This window comes from Thermobia domestica, chromosome 5 (assembly GCF_964235325.1).
Source record: "Thermobia domestica chromosome 5, izTheDome1.hap1.1, whole genome shotgun sequence".
Lineage (NCBI taxonomy): Eukaryota > Metazoa > Arthropoda > Insecta > Zygentoma > Lepismatidae > Thermobia > Thermobia domestica.
The window spans coordinates 253,273,521-253,297,194 of NC_137458.1; the positions used below are offsets into that span (position 1 = coordinate 253,273,521).

Genomic DNA, 23,674 nt, shown 5'->3' on the forward strand with positions numbered 1-23,674 from the left:
TTCTTAGGCAATGTCCCAACCAGTTTCTCTTCCTCTTCCTAATAACATCTAGAAGTGTTCTTTTCTCACCTACCATTTCTAACACTCTCTCATTCGTTTTCCGCTCGACCCAACTAATTCTTTCCATTCTTCTCCACAACCACATTTCGAAGGCTTCCAGTCGATTTTCGTCACCTTTACGTAATGTCCACGTTTCTGCCCCATACAGTACAACACTCCACACGAAGCATTTTATGAGTCTTTTTCTCAACTATTTATTCAAGGTCCCACAAAACAGACTTTTCTTCCTCCTAAAGGCTTCATTCGCCATTCCTATCCTTGCTTTCATTTTACGTTCGCACATCAAAAACTATTCACTTGTTCTATTTTCTCCCCTCCTACTTTTATATTTGACACAGACCCTTCGTTCCAATCACCATGTATTTTGTCTTTCTGACATTTATTTTCATCCCATATTCTTCAAAGCCCTTTCTCATTTTTTCTAACATTTTATTGGTTTTCTTTTCAGATTTTGCAAAAAGCGCCATATCATCTGCAAATATTATGCATCTAATCATTCTACCTCCTACCGAAATGCCATCATCATCATGTAATCTCTTTTTCACTATCTCTTCTAGATAGACATTAAATAGTGTTGGCGAGAGGCAGCATCCTTGTCGAACTCCCCTTTCAATTGCACTCTCTTTCGTCACTTCTTCCCCTACCCTAACACTTACTTGTTGGTTCATGTATAAGTTTCTTATGAGTCTTCTATCTTCTCATTCCAACCCTATCTTCGTTAGAACTCCCAACAAAAATTCCCAATTCAAGCGCTCAAAAGCCTTTTCTAGATCAATAAATATAACATACACCTCTTTCCCTCTTTCACCGATCACCCTTAATAATCCAATTGCATCTCTTGTGCCCTTGCCTCTTCTGAACCCGAATTTCTCCTCCTCAACTTCTTTATTTGTTCTTTCATATAACCTTCTGTTCAGTATTCGGAGCAGAATTTTAGCTGCATGAGATATGAGACTAATAGTCCTCACATCTCTTTGGGTTCGATTTCTTAGCCATCGGTATCATTATCGTTTTCAGAAAGTATTTTGGCCATTCTCCTGTTTCATATATTTCATTGCATAGTCGGAACAATGCTTTCTTTCCCTTGTCTCCTATATTTTTAATGATTTCGATTGGTATGTTATCCATTCCGGTTGCCTTTCCATTTCTAATCTCGGATATAGCCTTTTCAAACTCATCCCTAAGAATACTAAATTCTTTATCATCCTCACCTACTCATTTTCTACTTCAACATTTAGGCTACACGGTCTATCCCTACTCTCATATAAGTCTTCAACGCAGGGCCGGCGGAAGGGGAAAATATCACCCGGGCAAAGAATCCATATGGTGCCCCCTACAACCCATTGGTATTACTGAGTTTAAATTTGCTATGGTACCTTACAGATAGCTGCTTTTAAAGGATAACTCCTTGAACTCTATAACTATAACTTTAAGAATCAATTATAAAACTGAGTAACATCTTAACTTTTGTCAGTTAAATACACAGAGTAAGTTTTAGTTAACGATATACGAAACAATTATTTACACATGAGCATGCAAAATATTCTACGTCACTGATTAGAAATTTACAGAACGATTCAAGAAACAACGATTTATATAAAATTAAGATTGATGATGCGATACAGCATTTATTTACACATATATACAAAAACAACCTTGTTAACTGCGAAAGAGAACACATATATGAACAAAAGAACATACAAATATATTTTGTAACAGTATTCTACAAAGATTTCGTAACACAAATAATACAACCAGTGATATAATTTTATATGTTTATACAGTTTTAATGCAAATTGTCCTATGACTTGTTTACAATGCTAAGTAAAGTTAACTTTTGGTGCCTTTTTCTCTGTAAAGTCTTTAACTAAAGTATCGGTGTCAAGCTCACACAGAACATCACATTCAATAGACATAGAAAGGCCTACAAGACGCTCTTGCGTCATCGTTGATCGTAGGTAGTTCTTTATAAGTTTCAACTTGGAGAAACTTCTTTCTGCTGAAGCTACACTTACAGGAATAGTTAGTAAGATTCTTAGAGCAATAGTTGCATTTGGAAATAACCCAATAAGGAAGTTCTTGCAAATATATGTAAGTACTTGCAACGGTTTGCTCCCGCTTTCAGAACCGAGAAATGAAGGTAAAAGTAAGAGCTCTAGATATAACTGAAATCCGTCAATATCACAGTGATCTTTGTCTGTTAAAGATAGTTGTAAGTCCTTGCAACACTTTAGTAAATACTCTTTGTCCGTTATTGGATGGATGTCATATAAAAACCCAAATATTTCGCTGTGCTGCTTCAGTTGTTGAAATCTTTCATTTAGAGAACAGATAATTGTGTCTAATGTGCAAAAATAGAAGTTACATTTAAACGCACTGTATGGATCATTAATCGGTTCGTCTTCAGATTCATACAAAAATTGTCGTTTGACTTTTCTATGTCGGAGTTTTGGTTCATTCTCAAATTGTGGTTGAATGTGAGCTCTTCAGCAATTACTTTGGCATCAACCAATATATTCTGGAAACCTTCATCACTTCGCACGTTCTCAAGGCGACACTTGGTTTTCTTAGCAGATCAACTGCTTGCTGAATATCCACTGATACTTGTTGGAAAACATGGCTAACCACATTAACACGAGAAAGAACTTCATACCAAAACACCACAACACAAACGAACTTAAAATTCCGGAGCTTCCTAGCCAGGGAACAACCCTTATTTTTGCCCATAACGTCTATCTTTGAGTCCTTTGATGCTTCGAAAAGAGCATCGTAAATTTCTCCTAACTAGTAGCGAAACGATTTGACAGCATCAATACAACTCTCCCATCTAGTATCACTAAGAGGTTTCAAAGTGAAATTGGATATATGTTTTTGCAGAACAGACCAACGATATGTGGAACTAGAAAAATAATTGTATACTTCTTGCAATAAAGCAAAAAAATTACAGCCTCACCACATCACATTGCAGAATCATTCACAACCAAATTCAATGCATGGTAGCTAAAAGGGACAAAAAATGCTTGACTATTTAGATCTAATATTCTTTTTTGAACGCCTGAGTGCTTTCCTTTCATATTGGCACCGTTATCATACCCTTGGCTACGCATATTTGAGAGAGAAATTTTGTTTTTCTAATTCTTCCAAAATAGTGGTAGTTAGTCCTTTTCCTCAAGAATCATTTATGCACAAAAATCCCAAAAAATGTTCTTCAATGGATGGTTCCTTACCCAGTTCTACCTTCACGAAACGAACAATTAGGCTTATTTGCTCTGTATGACTTACGTCTGGTGTACAATCTAATATTACGGAATAATATGTCGCTTTCATTAGATCAGTCAAAATGTTATCCTTTATTTTTGACCCAAGGAGTTCAATTATTTCATTTTGAGTGTCCTTGCTCAAATAATGTACATGTGTCTCTTTACATGTTATTCGTCGCAAATGCTCAGCCATAGTAACATCAAACTGTGCAATACACTCAACTAGTTTGAAAAAATTGTCGTTGTTTCTTGAGTAAATAGTGTCATTTTGACCACGAAATCCCAAGTTCTGGGAAGCAAAAAACTGAATTATACACAGCAGTCGTTTGAGAACCTCTTTCCAACGCTCAGTTTCATTGCGAATAATTGCTTGGTTTTCAGCGTCAACTGTTATACCTGACTGTAATCGGTTTGCAAGTTCAAACCACGATTGGAAAGCTTTCATGTGAGTCAAAGATCTATCATGGTCTGATAACAGTCCGGACATATGCTTCCAATCCGAAAAACCTTCACAAGAAGAGAGTGACATTGTAGTACCACCGAAAAGACGGCAACAGAAACAAAATATTGCATCCTTAGTCACTGAATAAATAAGCCAACTACGAGCAACTTCTTCTCCATTGTGCAGACGTCTTTTGTAGTTACTTGTAGTAAATCGCCGACCCTCGCTGTTTACTGGGAACTCTCGTTTGGAGACTTGAACTGGACCTCGTCTAACAAGTATCTGACGCATTCTGTCCGTAATATGTTCTGGCCAATTTCCTGGATCATCAAGATCGATTGATTGTGATTCCAACACCTGCAAAAAAAAAGAGCCAGTAGAAAATAATGTTAAATTTATTTTAAACATTGTCTTCTAATAAAGAATAAGTGACTAAAACTTGAATGGAATTTTTAAAATTGTGTTCATAATTTTTAAAGATGGTAGGCTTGCACCGAAGATGAGTGGGGTGGGGGTGGGGAATATTCAAGCAGCTAGATCATCCGGGGATAAACACAAAACTTAGAAAGGCGCATGACCAATAAGCCTCCGATAGATGTGAGATATAAATAAATAAAGAGGGGGAGAGGAAAAGTTTAATAATAATTGAATAAATAAATAAATAAATACGGGTTTCGTGCGAATATAAGACATCCACGTCATGTTCGTTTGTATACATAGGAGAATCTGCCCAGGATTTCTGAAGCCCTACCCAGGATTCTCGGTTTCAGCATTGAAGTGCTGTAATGTGGTTAAATGCCTTGATCCTGATTGGCTCTACAAATGCCTCTTACGAAGTTGAATCAGTAATGAACGACCAGATCAACCGGGATACAAACATGTTCGTGGCTGACTTAACGTAAGAAATATGCAACTTTGAAAACAACATTTCTTTGAACATTATTCTTAGCAAGTTTGAATTTCTTACTATCTGTATTTTCTTTAAAATATGCACATTATTATACACTAATTAAAACTAAACTCTGTTTTTTTAAGCTCCGAATGACCACTGACTGTCCTTTTTTCTTTCTCTTTAAATGTGGTGGGTTGGTATGTGATAAGTTAGTTGACTTGTATCGTAATATTTTGGGGCTTTCTGGATTAGAGTTTGGTACTTTATATTATTTGAAAAGCTTTCCGATTTCCTTGCGATGCTCAATATAAAAAGCCTTGGGGGATAGAATCCGCTAACTCTTGCATCAAATGTGAGTCTGCTAGTCATTCAACCACTAAGGCAATAAATATTACATATTATTATTTTTTTTTTTTTAAATGTTATCCCATATGTCTTCCGTCAAAGCAACTTGAACGAAATACAGTGATATTATGCACCTAGACACAAGAAATGAATTCCAAAAATTGAGTAAGTGTGACCCTAAAGATGTTTTTGATTGATTGTTTATATATTTGGCATGTTATAATTTAATTGGTGTCTCCGCAGAACGACTGGTTAAGCTCATCGCCTTATAACTAAAGGAGCTCGGGTTCGATTCTCGGTGAGGACACAAGTGGTTCGGATCCCGCCCTTAGAACGTCATCATCATCCCATGGAAAGCAATGCAAAGCCACCATGGTTTCACCTTGCTGAGAGACCTTCGGAGTCAAACACATGCCTCCGGGAAGAACACCAATCATCATCATAAATTAATTACTAATAGCAGGCAAATTATGAGCTTTCTTATATTACAGTACAAAAGCTTATACAGTTTGAACCTCAGTATTTTCATTTTTCCAACAGATTAAAAACATAATTACAGTAAAAAGTATGTGGCCAAACTATAATCTGTTAAAAGATTTTTTTTAAAAAAATGTCAGTTAGTGAAAAGTCTCTAATCAGTTCTACTGCTTGCTTATTTGTTACAAAAATAATAATTCGATTTATATCCCTAGTTCAGGTCGAAATGACCCATTCATCTACAACACCCGTCAAATTAAACCAAATAAAATCAATAATATTGTATATGCTTCTTGGAAAGTAAGTGATACATAGTTAATTTAATCCCACTAACTATATATATATATAATATATATATATATATATATATATATATATATATAAAAGAGCTAAGCCGTCATGAACATATTGGTACAAGATATTTAGAAACAATTGTCGGTCTGTCGAATTTAAAATTTTTTCCTGTCGAATTGCAATGTACTCTAATAATAAAAGTAATTATGTTTCACTGCATTTCCTCTTATATTTTACACAATGCTGTAATTGCGTAATATTCAACCAACATGCAATTGTATGTTTATTCAAATAGAAAATGTTTAACTTACATCTATTACAATTTCCTGTGGAAATGCTGATCCATCTTCGTTTCGTATATGAATTGTTCCAGATTTCAATTGTCCTTCTTCCTTCTGCGAAATGCTCGTAATCGATCGATCCACCTGTGGAAAGGAAAAGAACTAATACGTTACAAATAAAGTTTCTTTTATTAAAAGAAAAAATATTTAATTTGTATTCTAAAGGTGAAGAAAATGCATAAATGATAAAATAACTACGTATAAATATTGAATCTACATATTCCGTGTTCATTGTGAAAATGTACAGTTAGGAAAACAAAAAATGGGGTGATTCTTACAAAATCTAGGTAAGAATGGCCTCATTTTTTCTTTTGCTAACTGTACATAAAAATTAAATTCTCTCCTTATTGATTAACAACTTTGTGTTGTGAAAATTATCAAGAATCAGCGCATTCATAAAATAGATGCGAACGCATTCAAATTAGCTGCCGAAGCCCGAACACTTTTTTTTTTTAAGTCACGTTAATCGTATTGGATAGAAACATAATCTATATAGTCTTACACTGGTACATGTTACTTATTTACGATATGTTTATGAAATAATGGGTCTATTGCAAAATTTGTGATAGCGAAACTCCACGGGGATCTGTTAACGGTAACAATCATATATTTCAACTCTTCAGAATTTTAGTTAGTAGACGATACCACTACTAAAACTACTACAATACTACTACTACTACAAATAATAATAATAGTAATAATAATAATCACTGGCACGGCAGACCAACAGATCCTGGGCCTGCTCCAACGCCATCTGATAGCGAGTGGTAAAAATTCATCCACCTGGGTAACAGAACGCGGGTCAGCTTGTCGTGTCACTACCCGCCAACAGGCGTATTAAGAGCTTTGCAGGCCAAGTGACCGTCATATCTTTATTTATGTGACTCCCCAGTTTTCACGCCGTTGAAAAGTGGAAAGTCCGGGGATTGAACCCAGGAGCCCGTAAACATGAGTCCAACGCTTTAACCTCTAGACTATGGAGGCCCTCTACTTAATTAATAGATGAATGCTTGAAATACAGCTAAAGTTGGTTAATACATATCTAACGAGTAAAAGTCTTATCGCTTTGGTACATGTATCAAGCAACAGTGTTGGTATAGAATGTAGGGGAAAGTGGGGAAATTCCACGCAACGAGGGAATACCACGCACCCTATTTTCTCAGTTCTAATGCTTCGAAACTGATTCAGATTAGTGCTACTATCTAGTTTAGACTATGAAATACATATTGCATGAGCGAGGCGCCAGTTGCTGCTAGGTGTGGTTCATGGCATGGCAAAATGTTGTTTTGCTGTAATTTCTTCTAATTTATTTCGTTTGCAGATTTAGAAGTATATATTGAAATACTTAGTTGATTTTTATAATGTGTATACAATGTTTTAGCGTAGTGTGTTAGTAGTAAGTTCATGCTAAATATGAAACGTCGTGAAACTTCTGAAGGTTCAATTTTTCTTTCTCGGCTTGGAATGGGGTAATTGCACGCATGTCGTCCATTGTGCGTAGTATTGCCCCTTCACGAAACAGTTATCAAAAAAGTTTATGCTGCGTTTCTTTTCCTTTTTTATGTATATTGCAGATGCCATGACACTATATTAGGCAAACAGAGAAGTGCAAATGGACATTAAAACAACTACCAAACGCCATAGGAGCAATAAATGGCGGAAGAAAAATTAGAGAGGTAGCAAATGATTTTGGGATACATGAGGCTACATAAAGAACAAAAGTGAAAGCTGGGACTGTCTGTTCTAAGAAAATGGGAAGAAAAGCTGTATTCAGCTCTACACAAAATGCGGAACCTGCTGGTCACGCTTTACATTTAGCCAAGTTGTTTTACGGAATGCCTCCAATTGAACTATGCAGAATAGCTTATGAATACGCAGAAGCTAAAAATATCAAACACAATATAAATAAAGAAGGTCGACTTGCTGGGAATGATTGGTTGCAATTGCTTTTAAAGAAAAATTCCACGATAAAGTTAAGGAAATCTGAAGCAATTAGTATTAACAGGGTCGACGGATTCAATCAAGAAGAGGTGAAAGGGTATTTTAAGAGCCTGACAGAAGTTACCGAAAAATATCATTTCTGCGAAGATTAGATCTTTAACGTTGACGAAACAGGTATATTCATAGTATAGACACCAAGGCGATTTTGGATCCAAAGGGAGTGAAACAGCTTGGAGCACTAATAACATTGGAAAGCGTTACAAAGCTGCCAGGTCTTACATACCCCTATGTTTTTCTACCCAAGAAAACACATGTCATCTCAGCTGTAGAAAGGAGAATCTACTTGATCTATATATTCTTGGATGGAGCAATGAATCTAGTGGCTGCAACATTTTGCTCTTATTGCGAAACCGATAACAAATGATCCAATCCTTCCTATTTTGGATCACACGAGCCATATTTCATTAGAAATTTATAATTTTTGTAAGAAGAAAGGAATTGTTATGGTTACAATACCACCGCATACGTTACATAAACTTCAGTCGCTAGACCTCACCTTTTTTGGTCCCCACAAAACATATTTCAACCAAGAATGCACACTGTTCGCGAAGCGCTACGTTAAGGAAAAATTTCTCCATATGACTTAGTCGATATCTTTAATAGAGCTTATCTGAAAGCAGCAAATATGGACAAAGCTGTTAATGGTTTTAAACAAGCTGGTATTTGTCCTTTGGAGCTGGACATTTTAGAAAAGAAGATTTTGAAGTAGCTCAGGAATTCCAGCCCGTAGAACTTGAAGATGAAAGAGAGACTTCTGAAGAAGTGAATTCCCAATTGCTTTCCGATGCACAAACTATTATAGGCCTATGCCAAAATGATCAACCATCTTCGACGAAAATAGGGCTAAATCGAGAAGAACATCAACTACCCGGAACATCATCACAGCAGTTACCATTGTTTGTCCAACCGTCTTCTTTACAAAATGAGGCTGTGAAAGTCTCACAGATTTCTCCTATCTCCAGGTTTGCCAAGTCAACTCCTCGAAATAACAAAAAGCGTTCAGAAATCTTACCTTCTACTCCAACCAAACGAATATTGCAAGATGCTGAATTCAGAAAGAGCACTAAGCGAACAAAGCACCAAGAAAGCAAAGTTGAAAAGAAAACTAGAAAATTCGATGTTCGTGGAAAACCTGAAGACAACCTGAGGAAACAAACTAGCAGTTGACCTAAACGTACAGTCAACAAACGACCTAAGTTTATAGAAAGAGATTCTGATGCTTCACGTTAAGGAATTAGTGCGTGCCAATACCCGATGTAATGCGTGTCATCACCCGATGTGGTGAGGAATACCACGCGTATCTCTTTTTTCACAAACTTCATTTTTACAGAATCTATGAAAATCAAGGAGCACTACCAACGACCGAATATCAAACTTGAATGATTAAGTTACAACATATATTTTCCTCATGTTAATTTGTTTGATTTGTAGCGAGATATTGGAAAATGTACCTTAAGTGCGTGGTATTCCCCAACTTTCCCCTAATTATTGCTACTTATATCAATGGGGAAAGAACTTTCTTTGAGCCTGAAGTTCGCCGCCTATCTGAGAGGCCGCCACCCTACCCACCCAGCCTGCTAAGACGCTACGTGTGTAAACACCTCTTCTCTATTAAACGTAATAAAACGAAAATACGTTACGTAATGTAGGCCTACTTACCTGTACTGTGTTGTTATCTTCTGGAATATTTGTTGATTTCTTGCTGGTTTCCTCATTCTCTGGTTCTACGTTTTCATTTCCATTATTGTCTGTTTCAGGAGTACAAAAGAATTTCTTTAATGCTGCTGCCTGTTTCTAATTTTCAGCCGCTAATTGTGCCCTTCTTTTTCTGTATACATTTCCAGAAGGCTTCTTTTTTTCCGACATGTTGATAAAGAGCACATTAACGCAATGATTCTTCTACTAAGAGTCGAAATTCAGTAGACAAAAGAAGAACACGCACACCATGAAGCCTGTACTACATGTATATGACTTCTGATTTATAATTTTCTTTCACGAGACATTTGACAGTACAAACAGAACTAATTTCTTTTTGGTTGCCGATAACTCAATATTGTTTGTGTGTATTGTTAGAGCGGCTGACATAGCTTTGTCGCAAGGAGTGCAATTGTCGGCACCGCTGCGGATGTAAGTGTCAGAGCGTGTTATTGTTGCTCAAAACTCCCAACTCTCAACAATAGCCTTTAGCTTTGTCAGCGGAGATTTTTTATAGACAAATAAGGTGAAGGGATGAAGGGATTTCCTTTATAAGAGATTCAAGAAGAAACCGGGGTTGTTATAAAGAGTGAGGCCTATGGCATGAGGTAGTAACCAATGTTGCTACACAATTTATGAAAAAGTTAATTTTTAATTCACCGTTTACAATAATATAAATTTAGCAAGGATTTTGGCGCCCCCAAACTCCGCTAAAATTTGGCGCCACGGGCGGTCGCCCGGCTCGCCCGGCCCTTCCGCCGGTACTTCTTCAACGTATTCTTTACACCTTCCTATGACCTCATTTCTCTCGCTGACTACCTTCCCATTCTTGTTTTCTACTGCCATCATAATACCCCCTTGTTTCCTCCGAAATTCCATAGATTTCACCTTCTTGTACATTTCCCCATATTTCCCAACTCTTTCTAATTCTTCTATGTCCTCACATTTTCTTTTGTAAAACCCTTCCCTCGCTCTGTCTGTTTCTCTTCGTAATTCATTATTTAACTTTCTGTACATCTTTCTGCCCTCTTCTGTATCAACCTGTTTCCCCATCTTCCTCTCCCTCATTTTCTGCAACGTGAAATTGTAACCTTTCCAATATAATTTTTAGGTTTAACCAAAACATCTTTTAACATACAGAAATCACATTTAAATAACAACAATACTCTACTCTATAAAGGTTAAAAATATAAGGACTGTGTTCGCGGCACTAAATTTTCTATATAGACTAGGTTATGAATGAGTGGGGTGTTGGGTTCGTGTTCCGGCTGCCACAATTTACCTTATGTGCACCAGCGTTGAAGTCACCGTTCCCGATTCCTCTATTCTAATTAACCAATAAAAAGCGTGAACTACATAAATCACCGGGCGACTAAAAAAATATTTTTTACGCGGAAGAATGAGATCTCGAAAGGGAAACTGATCTATTTGGGTTTCGAAACCACGATCCTGTTTAATACAAAAATAAAGACTGATTTCACGGTAATGAAAATCTTATCTTCCCGCGGTATTTCAGGACTTTAGGAAAATAAGATCCCTCTAAACCGTGAGGGCAAGCGAAAAAATCTATTTATTTTACTCTTGTAGCATACTTATATTATCACATGCTGCAATGCTGAAAAAGAATTAGACTAATGTTTGATGTATAAAGACGAATTAGACCGAGTTTCACTTTCCAGGAAAACTGGAATAAAATAATTTTGAGATAAGTAGACAAATATCCTGGATTCGAATTTTGACTGAAAGTCCTGAAAATCAGTTTAATTCTGTCCGTGATAGAATGTACTAGAAAATTTCCTGCATTTCTTAACATCTTGGTCTATCAAACCATAATAGAAAAGGTATTATTATTATTATTTAGGTGAACGATGCAATACGTGGCTTGTAAATGAAAATATTACAAATTTAGGTTAACATTGAATAAAAGCTTTAATGATTAAAAGTAAATGTTAAAAAAAAGTCAAGTATAACGAAAAATAACAATATATTTTGAAAGTATAATAACAAATAAAATAAAAAAGAGAGTAAGGCATAAGGCCTTAGCACCAATATATAATCTAGTCAAACGCATTGCAATTTTTCTCCTTCTTAACCTTTGACTTGAATCAATTTCTGAATGATTTGACATACTTCAACCAGGCAATGACATAGTTCTTCGTAACAAGTTTTAACTACATTAATTTTGATTTATTATGACACACTGAGTTTTTAAAAATAAGGATCCAAACATAATTAACTTATTAACCTTACATTGACCAATATCGATTGACATAATTATACGGATTAGCAGATAATTGCTGTTAATTAGTTGATATATCATCTCAAGATTTATGAAATTAAAAGGAATGTGTATAGCTTCTCTGGAATCTACCAAAATTTAGATTACGTACATCAAGTAAATTAGTGGAAAGAGTGACATAAGGAAATACAGAAGTCATGACTTTTAAAGAAAATTTTGAATAGAAAAATAAGAAATTTTGAAAGAAAACTGGGACTGCCTAATAAGAATTGGGTGATAGCTGGGTTTTTGATTTTTACAACTACGACTAAACCTTGGGGCCTTGCTGATGCATGTTTGCATATTTAGGTATTAGCAATAAACATAGATTATATATCAATACGAATTACATTGTCATTTTAGCACACATAATACATATTTTAGCACACACAGAAATATACTAACTTACGTATATATAAATGAGATATTGAAATGCATACAATTACGATATGAATATTATATATATATATATATATATATATATATATATATATATATATATATATATATATATAATTCAAAGGCGTCTGTTCAAAAGGCTTTGAGCAAATTTAGTTTTTTTTTTTTAGTTTTATCATTATTATGTTGCAACATTTTTCTTCTGACTTTGGGAAAGAGGGTCAAGGCATTACATCTATGTGGTATTGAATGGGTATTATTCTGTACCCGAAAAGACAGTAAATAATTATAAAATGCTTTCACATATAATTTCAGAAAAAAAGATAGAACTAACCTTTTATGTACGAGAAAAGTAAGGATGAAGTGTAAGATCAAATTTTCATGCTATATCAATCATTTACCTGTCAAACAAATATATGTAGCTTTATTGAGAAAGTGTACAAATGTATCTTGAGCTAGAACATTTTGGGGGAGTGTTGCCCGGACCCGGTTTACTTCCCGTGGGTACGCCCCTGGTACGCGTGCATCCACTTGAGACCGTCTATGGACTACTAGGCTAAACCTAGTAATTGACAAGCCTTGGGAAAGGCCGTACTGTATGAGTCCTGAACCTACAATTTAACGTGGGATTCGAACCACATAAGCTTCTGCCTGAAATTGAATCCGGGTTTCCTGTCCCAAAGGAACGAACGCTAACTGCTTATCCACAAGTTATTTTGCCACTTTTTATTCTGATGTCGAAAGACAGACGGATAGACTAGCATTGGCACTTCATATAACTTATGGATAGCATAGATTCGAGTGGACATATTTCTCTTCACAAACGTTAAAACGGTTACAAATACACATAAATTGATCGTTGTGAAGGAATGAATACACATTCCACGTGGTAGGTTATATGCTATTGGAAATTGAAGCATCTCACCGAATAACGCTGTATGGCATATTTTGGATTATGCTGAATGGAACATGACCTCTGTATCGTCCCTCTTGAAACAAAGGGGCGTATCTCATTTTCTGAACATTTCCCGAAGACAAGTTTAAACCTTTTCTCAATGTTTATTTTATCATCTGCTTTTCAAATGTAGTTTGATCTCGTATATTATATATCTAAGGATATTTGAACTCAGAATATTAAACGAAATTTTAAAACAAGACGATAGAATAAACAATGACAAAAGGTTTCAAGTTGTCTTCTGGAGAAACTAAGAAAATGAGATACACCAATTTTTCTCGAGAGGGACGATATATTGAATTCTCCATTGCCCAAGTGATGGCACTGGTAAGCTGAGAAACTGGTCTCCGAGCGGAGTAATCTGTAATTCAGGGGTACACTATAGGTTTTCTCCGCTTTTCTTGAAATCACTGAAATGTGTCATCCAGCGTTTTCTGATGGGGTAAAAATACAATCACTTGCTGGTTATTTATGGCAAATTACGAGAACATAAGAAAGAAAAATCTGATTTTTATTCTTTTGTAGTGTACACAAACATTTGTATCGTTCAAATAAACAAATAATTCTTTTGTAATAATGTATACGATTATTAGCAGTACCTCAAGTAATCTTCTCCAATAGAACGGGGAGGAGGCACTCAGCAATTTATTTTAACATGACATCATAGTTAGTTTAAAGGAGCGCCAGCCACCAATGAATGATTGGAGATGTTCTCCAATCTTACTAATGTCTTTTTGTAGAAAGTGGCAATATTTACAATTCAGCCAAAGCCTAGATTGATTTCAAAATTTTTTCCAAAAATACCTTGAATCAATAATAAATTGGAGAATAGTAGGTTTTCGATATCTTCTTTCCCTCATTCTTGAGAGTTTCATTATTGAGAACATGTTTTTGAGGGGTAGAATTGGGGGAAAGGTCTGTAAAATGATGCCTGCAAACTCCGAGTTATCTGCGATAACCAGTCGGCGAGGGGATGAAGACATGCAGCCACCCTGTTCACAAATTGAACATTCTTTCTATACCTTAGTTTTGTATTACTTTTGCACCGTTTTGTCCTGCAAACCCTGAGTTTTCTGCTGCCCCGTTTCCAAGATACCCTTATCAAACATGCTGGAACGCATGTCCTCAGTTCCCACTTTACAAATTGAAAGTTTTTTTCATGTCAAAGTTTTGAGCCGTTTTGTGCCACAAATCCCTAGTTTTGTCCTGCCAAGTTTTCCCTTTATCAAATATACTAGCGTCTATGTCTCCAGCCCTCACTTTAGAAATTAAAAGCTTTTTCTATGCCAAGGTTTTGCGGTTCCTACCGCAAATACCGAGTTTTGTGCTATACCCTTTTTCAAGATATGCTTCTATCAAATGTGCTAGGCCCATGTCTCCATCCACCTGAATCTACAAATTGGGATGAAATGGGAGAATCCTGAAAAGACCTTTGGACATGATGCTTATCCATCCCAAAACACACTTACCGGAGGTGGAATCGAATCAGGGAAGTGTGCACCTGATTCAGAAGTGAAAGCTCTAGAATTGTGCCACAGCATCCTGAAGACTACGAACTTTGAAACAATTGAGCAAAAAGAATTAAGAATAAAATGTGATATTGAAAACAAGAATACTAAAACGGTAAAACTCAAATGTTTCAACAGTTTTGACCTAAGGATGATATTATTTTTGAGGAACAAATCTAAGATCAACAATAATTTATTTAGTCTTTTTTGAATTTAAAATGTTACTGAAGAAATCAAGAATAAGCCACTAAAACTTAATAGTGAAATAACTTATAAACAGTTGTATTAGGGATATAATGGAGGGTATACAGAGAGGGTAAAAATTACCTCCTCTTGAAACTATACACATTTTATTTTGTCTAGGCATCTGGATAATCTTCAAATATTTACTTCTTTTAACCCGATGATTCTTTCCAGCAATAAAAATACCCAATATTTCAAAATGAAGTTGATGGTGACTTGGTCACGAAAATAGGAAGTGCCTGAAAAGGCGTAACAGGTTGTTCATTATATTTTCTTCGACACGCTGTCGAGCATGATTGTGAACGTAACTTCGGTCAAGAATGGACTAGTCCTTCGAGCAATTTAGCTAATTTCCGATGTGCCTTCCCCTTTGTGGTGTTCCCAGAAAATGTATATAATATTGAAAATAATTCCGGAGATTAACAAAGAGTCAATTACATAATCATTTGTTACAATGTGTTGTTGTTCCGGAAGATAAAGCCAGGCTTCTTGCTGCCTCGTCTCCCGAAGTGGGTGCATGGTTGATGGCGATACCTTCTCCGCCTTTAGGCCTTCATTTGTCAAATGAAAGCTTTCGAATTGCTGCAGCCTTACGTTTAGGCTTAGCAGTTTGTGAGCCTCATCGCTGTCCAGCTTGTGCGGATGAGGTTAACCAACGTGGCCTGCATGGCCTTTCATGCATGAAGAGCGCTGGTAGATTCGCCCGACATTCCTCGGTAAATGATATAATACTACAAACCCTCAACACAGCTGGGTTTCCTTCAATACGGGAACCTTCTGGTTGCTGTCGTTCTGATGGAAAGCGACCGGATGGGATGACATTGGTTCCATGGATGAGAGGTAAATGTTTATTGTGGGACTTCACATACGCTGATACATACGCTCATTCAAGTCTCCCTCTGTCAGTAATGAACGCTGGAGCGGTTGCTAATCGCAGAGAAGCTGAAAAGCAAAGAAAATACAACAACCTTCTCGAAAAGTTTGTTTTCACTCCAATCGCTATTGAAACCTTTGGTGCTTGGGGTGCAAGAAGTCTTGAATTCATTAGGGAGGTAGGAAGACGCATTTCTTGTGTTTCCGGCGAAGTTCGCTCCACATCTTATCTAATACAGCGCATATCCGTTTCTATCCAATGTGGTAACGTCTCGTCGGTCCTTGGCACTTTACCACCTGGCAAGGAACTGGATGAGGTGTTTATACTTTGAGAAGAATTGTTTTATATATAACAGTTCCTGGACAATAGTTTTTCTTTTGACGTTATAATTACATAATTATTTCTGATTTAATATTTCTTGTTTCCGACCATGAATCGACATTAATATGTTCTTTAACTTTCATTTTTTTTATTTCTTAAATAAAAATATATAATCTGAAAAGAAAACTTGAAACTATCAGAGATTATATCAAGCCATTACATAGTATCATATAGTTTTTTTTCTTAAACATTAGTTTAAATTATATATAAATTTAAATTATATATATATAAACAATTAAAATTATATAAATGAATATGCTAACTAACGGCTGAGGAAGATATAAGATTTGCTGTCATCTGTTTTTTTTCTCAATGTCTGATGAAGAGGACGTTAGGTCCTTGAAACTGTAACAAAAATCGTATAGTTATTAAATAATTCATTTTGTTCTGGTCAGAAAATATTATAATACACAACAATAATATATTTTGGAATAATTCAGAAAATACGTTGCGTGTCTTCTGAATTAATGTTCCGAAGTGATTCTAAAGTTGATAGGGCCTACGTTATACCTATATTGAGCATCTGCAGCCGTTTTGTGTAATCAAATATCAAACTAAAACAGTACGTATATTTCATGTATATTTATTTAAAAATTGTATTTTATGTCATAGTTGAAATTATACGTGGTTAAAGAAATAATATATGTCATTAAGGACAGAAATAGATAAATGGCATAATACCACTTATTCTGCGAATCGATGTGGCATTCTTCCAATGCCTGTACTACCGTTCTTTTTTGGCGTCTTTCTAATATGTGCACCACAACCTTTTTACGGGCTAGCTTTCTCTTGTCTACGGTATTTATTGGTTAATGACAAATATTGAAGGAAACATTGACAGTTTATTTTCCAAAATTGAACACAGTAATTGCCTAACCTTAAATCAAGGAGAAACAATATACATTTATATTGTTTTTCTTGTTTGGAACGTACCATGTACTATGAATGTACTACTTAGTATATATACTACAAGAAAATGGTATATATTGTTTATTATTAAATTCAAATAACCTCACTTCATATGAGTATCAAAGTTGCGAGCACGGGGGCTCAGTGTTAGAGCGTTCACCTCTGGTGCGTAGGATCCTTGGTTCGATCCCAGCAAGTGGACTTCGTGGCTGAAAAAACACCGTGTTCGTGGGTTTGCTCTGGGTTCTCCTGCTTCCTTTTAGTTTCTTCATTCCACTATTGCATTTATTTCTCATAATCACCGTCTCTTTAAATCTAGCCGGCATAACGTGGGAAGTAAAACTGAATGTTTGCTCTCTGTATTACAGTTAACACAGATAGTAATATATTTTAATATAGTTATCATCATCATAGGGGGTCTATATACCAACAATAAATTGTTAAGGAATACTACTAGGTCCATCGTTCTCCCTACTTTCACAATACATTCTACCTACAATATTAATACAGTTCCGTTACCATGTTGAAAAAGAAGCTGTGAAACTTCGGCCATAACCTTTGTTCTATGCATACAGAAAAGAATGTCTTACTTGGATATTAATTATCCGTTTTAATTACTTACATATAAAGTCTGTGACGATCATTATGGCCTTGTTGAGGAAGTCTTTATATATTATTATATATAGTACTTTCAACCCCACAAATGAGAGTGATTACTGGGAACAAAACAAGTGTAAACGTTATGATAGAATGTTTTGTTTGTACAGAAATCTATTTCCCACATAAAATAAGCTCAACGCATACAATTAATTTCAAGGTTCTGTGATGTAGGCCTATAGTTAATCAGAAGAGTATATGAAGGACTTGTGAAGAATGAAGATATATATATATATATATATATATATATATATATATATATATATATATATATATATATATATATGCCTGCTTGTTTTCTATTTTGCTGTTGAAGTGCAAACTTAGTAAATATACTCTTCAGCATTATTGGAATTCAAGGGAGAAATATTTTATCTACCAATGATGAAATATACCAATCAATACTTCTTATAGAGCTGAATTAAATTATGAGAGTGAATCTTAATTCCAATGCGCAATTTTCGACAAAATCAAGAGAAATGAATGCTTTTGTAAATCTAAAACAGTGGTTCTCAACCTAATTCCTATCGCGACCCTATTTTATCACATCTTTTTGCCAGCAACTCCCATATAATTTCTGGTTTGTGATAAGGTTATGTGGGATTTTTAATATATCTATTGCGGATATCTCATAATATCCATTTATTTCTATACCGGTAATATTAGAATCCATTTCTTGTATATAGTGGATACAGCAAATTCCCTAAAAGCCAATATATTAAAACCAAATTTGTCAGTTCATTCACATTACAAATATCGAATACGATTCGTCATACTGTTTCAAACTGGAGGTCATTTGAAACTTTTAAAACTTCATAACTCCGTTAATTTTGGGTCATATGATAAACTTTCTAATTTTGGTTAAAGAAAGACTAGAACAGTTGTTAAAAATGTTATTGAGTATTTTGAATGACTTGATAATGTGCTTCACGAGGATTGAACCGGACATTGACGCACTAATGAAATCACACTATGCTCAGGTATCTCATTAGCTTTCAATTTTATTTGTATTTTAATATGCAGGTTTTGTTGGATTTGTATTTTTCTGGTATTTTAATATGCAATTCTCGTTAGTTCCATATCATACCTCTTTCATTTGAATTGATTTTTAAACAAATTTGCACCTGTTGAAAATGGTTAGTAGACCTATTTTTTGTTGTTCTTAACAGTATGTATAAAAATAAAAATATGCCTATAAGAACAAAATTCAAAATAATATTTAAAAATATTTTCCGGTATTAAATTCAAGTTATATTTATCTCTTCCGCTTATCTTCGTGACCCCCAAGTTAATAAACCCTGACCTAAAAAATGATTCTGTAAAACAGCGTTTCTCTAACTTTGTAAATCCGAAGATCTCCAAAATGGCTGAAATATTTCTACGAACCATTAATTTTGCCTATCCACTTTTTTATGTGTAGGTTTATGTATATTCTAAATATTTGGGGCCTACTGTACCATTAGACAGTAATAAATCTAAAAAGATACTTTGAATTTCTACGGAAACATGATCATTCAATTGAAAGTAAATTGTAAAAAAGTCAAATTATATTTTCAATAGTCTTTTAATATTTATTTGCTAAATAAATAATATAATTAGGTTGTTACTCATATTAATTGAGATGGTTGACCTTGTCTCCTATGCCATAACTCTTGGATATCTGGCTCAATAATAATCAAATTTAGTCGAACTTTGTTCGGTACATACATTAAGTCGGTTTCTGTATTTAGTTTTTATTTGAAGAGCGATAAAAGAACATCTTTCAACAAAGACAGGTTGTTGAAAATTACATAATAATTTTCAATGCTTCTTCAGATAATTCTGGAAATTCAATACTCACTAAAGGCGATATCCAGAATCAATTACGTGTTAAGCCCATTGTCGCTTGAAAGTTCAATTAATTGTATTTTCTTCATAATGAGGTCATTCTCGTGTATAAGCTTCAAACGGATCGCAAATCCACAGAAATTTCTCGTACATGTAGTGTGGAAAATATGTTTCAAATTTTTGGTTTACAGTTTTGAGGTGGCTGCAAACTCTTTCAAGACATTCATTCAAAATGATTTCAATGTTGGAATAAAACAGCAAACTGCCTGTTCTTTATGTAGCTAGTCCATAACACGAGTTCTTTTTTCTAAATTATATTGTAAACATGAAGAAAATTGAAAGATATTTCCCTGAAGGCAGATAACTAGTTCATTTATTTTTTTTCAAGCTTTAAAAATAGGATAATGTCAGTAGCCATGCGTCGTCAAAATTAAGTGAGGCAAGATCTGAATTGCGTTCATTTACAAATAGTAAAACTTCGTACCTTAATGAAAATAAATAATCATTAGCTTCTTTTAGTATATCTTCATTCCTTTTCGTTTCGGTCCATATATTTTTCCCCGGTAGAGTGAGGTTTCCTTTTTCTGGTTTGACTTCCTTTTATACTAACATAAATCAGGGGCGGATCCAGAAGGGGCAATCGCCCTTATCGCATTCCCCCTCCCCAAAAGGAAACTTCCTTATTTTATATATAAATGAAACCCATCCCAGATTTTGGAGATCTTAAAAGTAGCTCTAAGTAGCAGTATTACAACCCACCGCCTCCCTAGAAGTCCGTCCTGGATCCACCTCTGTATTATATTATACTAACACGTTTCCTATTATACTGCATTTTTTGTTTAAACTGTCTGTAAATGTGCAGTATCTTCATATTTAAAGTTAGTTTCACTTGCATTTCTTACTTTCCATTTCAAAGCCCCTGTCCTAAGCCACTTTTCTGTTACTAAGACACATTTCAAAAATATTTTAAAACTAGAGTTAAGTGCCAGCACATTTTGCCCAACTATAACATAGCACTCTGAATATCTTCTGACGTGAGCTTTAATTGACAGAGGAAAGCTATTCATAAATAGCAAGAAACAACAATTAGATTGTTCAATTATGGAAAGCACATTTAACTTAAAACAGAAAGGGAAAGGAGAAGCAATAAAATCCTTGATTACTTCACAGTCTTTTGTTTTTCTTTCTTATTTCTGTAGTATTAGTCTGTTGTCGACAGGCATCTCAGTTCCTTTCAAATTAATGACAACTGCAGCTATGTAGTTCTACTGATTTTCTGGAAATACCAAATTTTTGTCTGATCACTGAAATATGTTTCATAATTTTAGAATCTAGGGTATACGAACAGTTCACTGCGTTCAAATATTGGAAGATCTTTAAAAGAATGGCTTTCAGTGTCCATTTGAAGGGAATAATGTTTACTCATTATATTTTAACTTGTTTAGTGATGTTATTTTTAATTCAATTAACGACCTTCAATATCTTTGCGGACTACTGATGGTCTGCGGACTATAGGTTGAGAAATGCTGCTGTACGATACGCTGTACGAAATGCTGCTGATCATGAAGATGAAGCTAGTAGTAAAGTATATGCTAGTTAAGCTGATTATTATCACAATAAAAAACACAATAGTAGAGGGTTTAATGACATAGGATTGTCATTAGCTCTTATACTTTAATTTGATGTTTAAATATAATATTATCTAAATATTAGACATATATCTATCGATAAAGGACATCGAACTAAACAGATTGACGTGCTTGCGAGAAAATTATCATCCGTAGTATACGAGAAAATCGAGGAAACGAACTTTGATGGCGTTAGAAATTATATCGCTCGATGCCAGTCAGATCCAGTTACTAGATCTTGTTTTGCTGAAATATTATCTAAAGGTTATCATAAAGAACCATGAAGAACATAACTTTCGAAATGCCCGCCATTTCTGTTCTAGTAAGTTGGCAGCACTGAAAGTTACACGATTTTAATCTGTTGTCCTTGTGATTAGTAATCACGGAACGCCAAATAGCACGGAGTTTGCGAACACTCTCTGCACAGCATTAACTGCATTTGTAATAAGTTTTCACTATGACAATACACTGTTTCCATTATGAAGCGCTCCATTCCTACCCGTTAGAAAATATATGACGATCATGCGCTACTAGCTAGAAAACAACAGAGAAAATTGTATAACGTTCAGTGCTGCCAACTTAATAGAACAGAAATGGCGAGCATTTCAAAAGCTGTGCTCTTTATGGGACACCCTTCATCTGTATATGTACAGGGTTACCCTAAAAGAAATAGACAAGTTGTACTATGTATAAAATATTATGTTTTTTCTTTAAGCAAAAGGATTTTACCTGTGGTACATGGGTACATACTTGAAGTTTTGCGGTTGACAGTTTTTCTTTTGTTTCAGTGACGGGTTCGTGACTTAAGCGGTCTTGCTCTGGACCTTGACCTTGACGTGGCTTGGAGGAATATGGGGAGGCATGTTGAGAAGGAGTTCTGTATTCTGGAATATGTTAGGACAAATTGAGTTAGTGTAGTGCAATGTGATTTTAGAACAAAGTATGGGAAACAACCACCCACACGGTAGTCCATTTATGACTGGGTGCACAGATTTCTAGTAACACATTGTCTGTGTAAGAAGAAATCCACAGGAAGACCTCCAGTGTCAAATGAAACAGTTGAGCGCGTTCGTGCGAGCTACTTTCGCAGCCCGAGGAAATCAGTGGCACGTGCAGAAAAGGAATTTGATATTCCTCAAGAGATTGTCTGGAACATTCTACGCAAACGTCTCAAGTTCTATTTATATTGATCGCAATTACTGCAAAGTCTCAGTGAAAGTGACAAACAGCAAGGTTTAGAGTTTTGTATGTTCATACAAACTCTTTGTGAAGGAAAAGATGACTGTCTTCAGTTGCATATATACCTTTCACATTAGTGGTGTCGAAATCAAACATAACATGCGTATATGGGGAAGTGAACCCTCTGGAGATTGTAGAGCAGATTAGGAACTTCCCAAAGGTTAACGTGTTTTGTGCTATATCGCCCAAAAAGGTGTGTGGACCGTTCTTTTTCTAAGAAGAAACCGTTACTGGAAGAACGTACCTTGACATGTTGCAACTTTGGTTGATTCTACAACTTGAAGAAAATAGTGACAATTTCATATTTGTATAGGATGGAGCTCCACCACATTCTGATGTAAGGGGCAAGGGCCTCCGAATTCAAACTGCTTTCCAACGTAGTCTTTCAAAATCAACTCGTCGTGCCAGTCGGGAGTTACAAGTGCCGACAACAACAATTTGGCGTGTTTTGAGACGTCGGTTGATTATGAAGCCGTACAAGTTACAGTTGTTACAAGCTCTGCGTCCTGGTGACAAACGCAAACGTGTGGCAATTTGTAACGAGATTCTGGATGCTATTGACAATGATTAACACTTTTGCACAACGCATTGTGTTCAGTAATGAAGCGACTTGCCGTGTTAGTGGCCAGGTAAACAAACAAAATGTTCGAATTTGGGACTTACAGAACCCACATGCAGTCATTGAACATGTACGAGATTCGCCGAAAGTCTATGTGTTTTGTGCGATATTCCGATCATCTATTTACGGCTCATTCTTCTTTAATGGAAACACGGTTAACAGTCAGCAGTATCTCGCTATGTTACAAAACTGGTTGTTTCCGAGGCTGCACGAAGACAACTTCATTTTTCAGCAACACGGGGTTCCCCCTCACTGAAGTCGCCATGTGTGTGAATATCTGAATGAAATTCTACCGAACCCTTGGATTGGTCGTGAAGGAGCTAGCGACTTAGCATGTCTCAGCTGGCATC

General features: G+C 35.5%; 1 protein-coding gene across 1 annotated transcript; it reads right to left on the reverse strand.

The window, feature by feature from the left end:
- Window positions 1-1,880: 1,880 nt before the first annotated feature.
- On the reverse strand, window positions 1,881-6,865 carry LOC145685477 (uncharacterized). The gene is made up of 4 exons (XM_081757875.1): window positions 6,836-6,865; window positions 6,082-6,195; window positions 3,288-4,119; window positions 1,881-2,401 (listed from the first exon to the last, which is right to left on the reverse strand). The coding sequence occupies exons 1-4, from the start codon at window positions 6,863-6,865 to the stop codon at window positions 1,881-1,883; spliced, it is 1,497 nt and encodes a 498-aa protein (XP_081614001.1).
- Window positions 6,866-23,674: the final 16,809 nt, after the last annotated feature.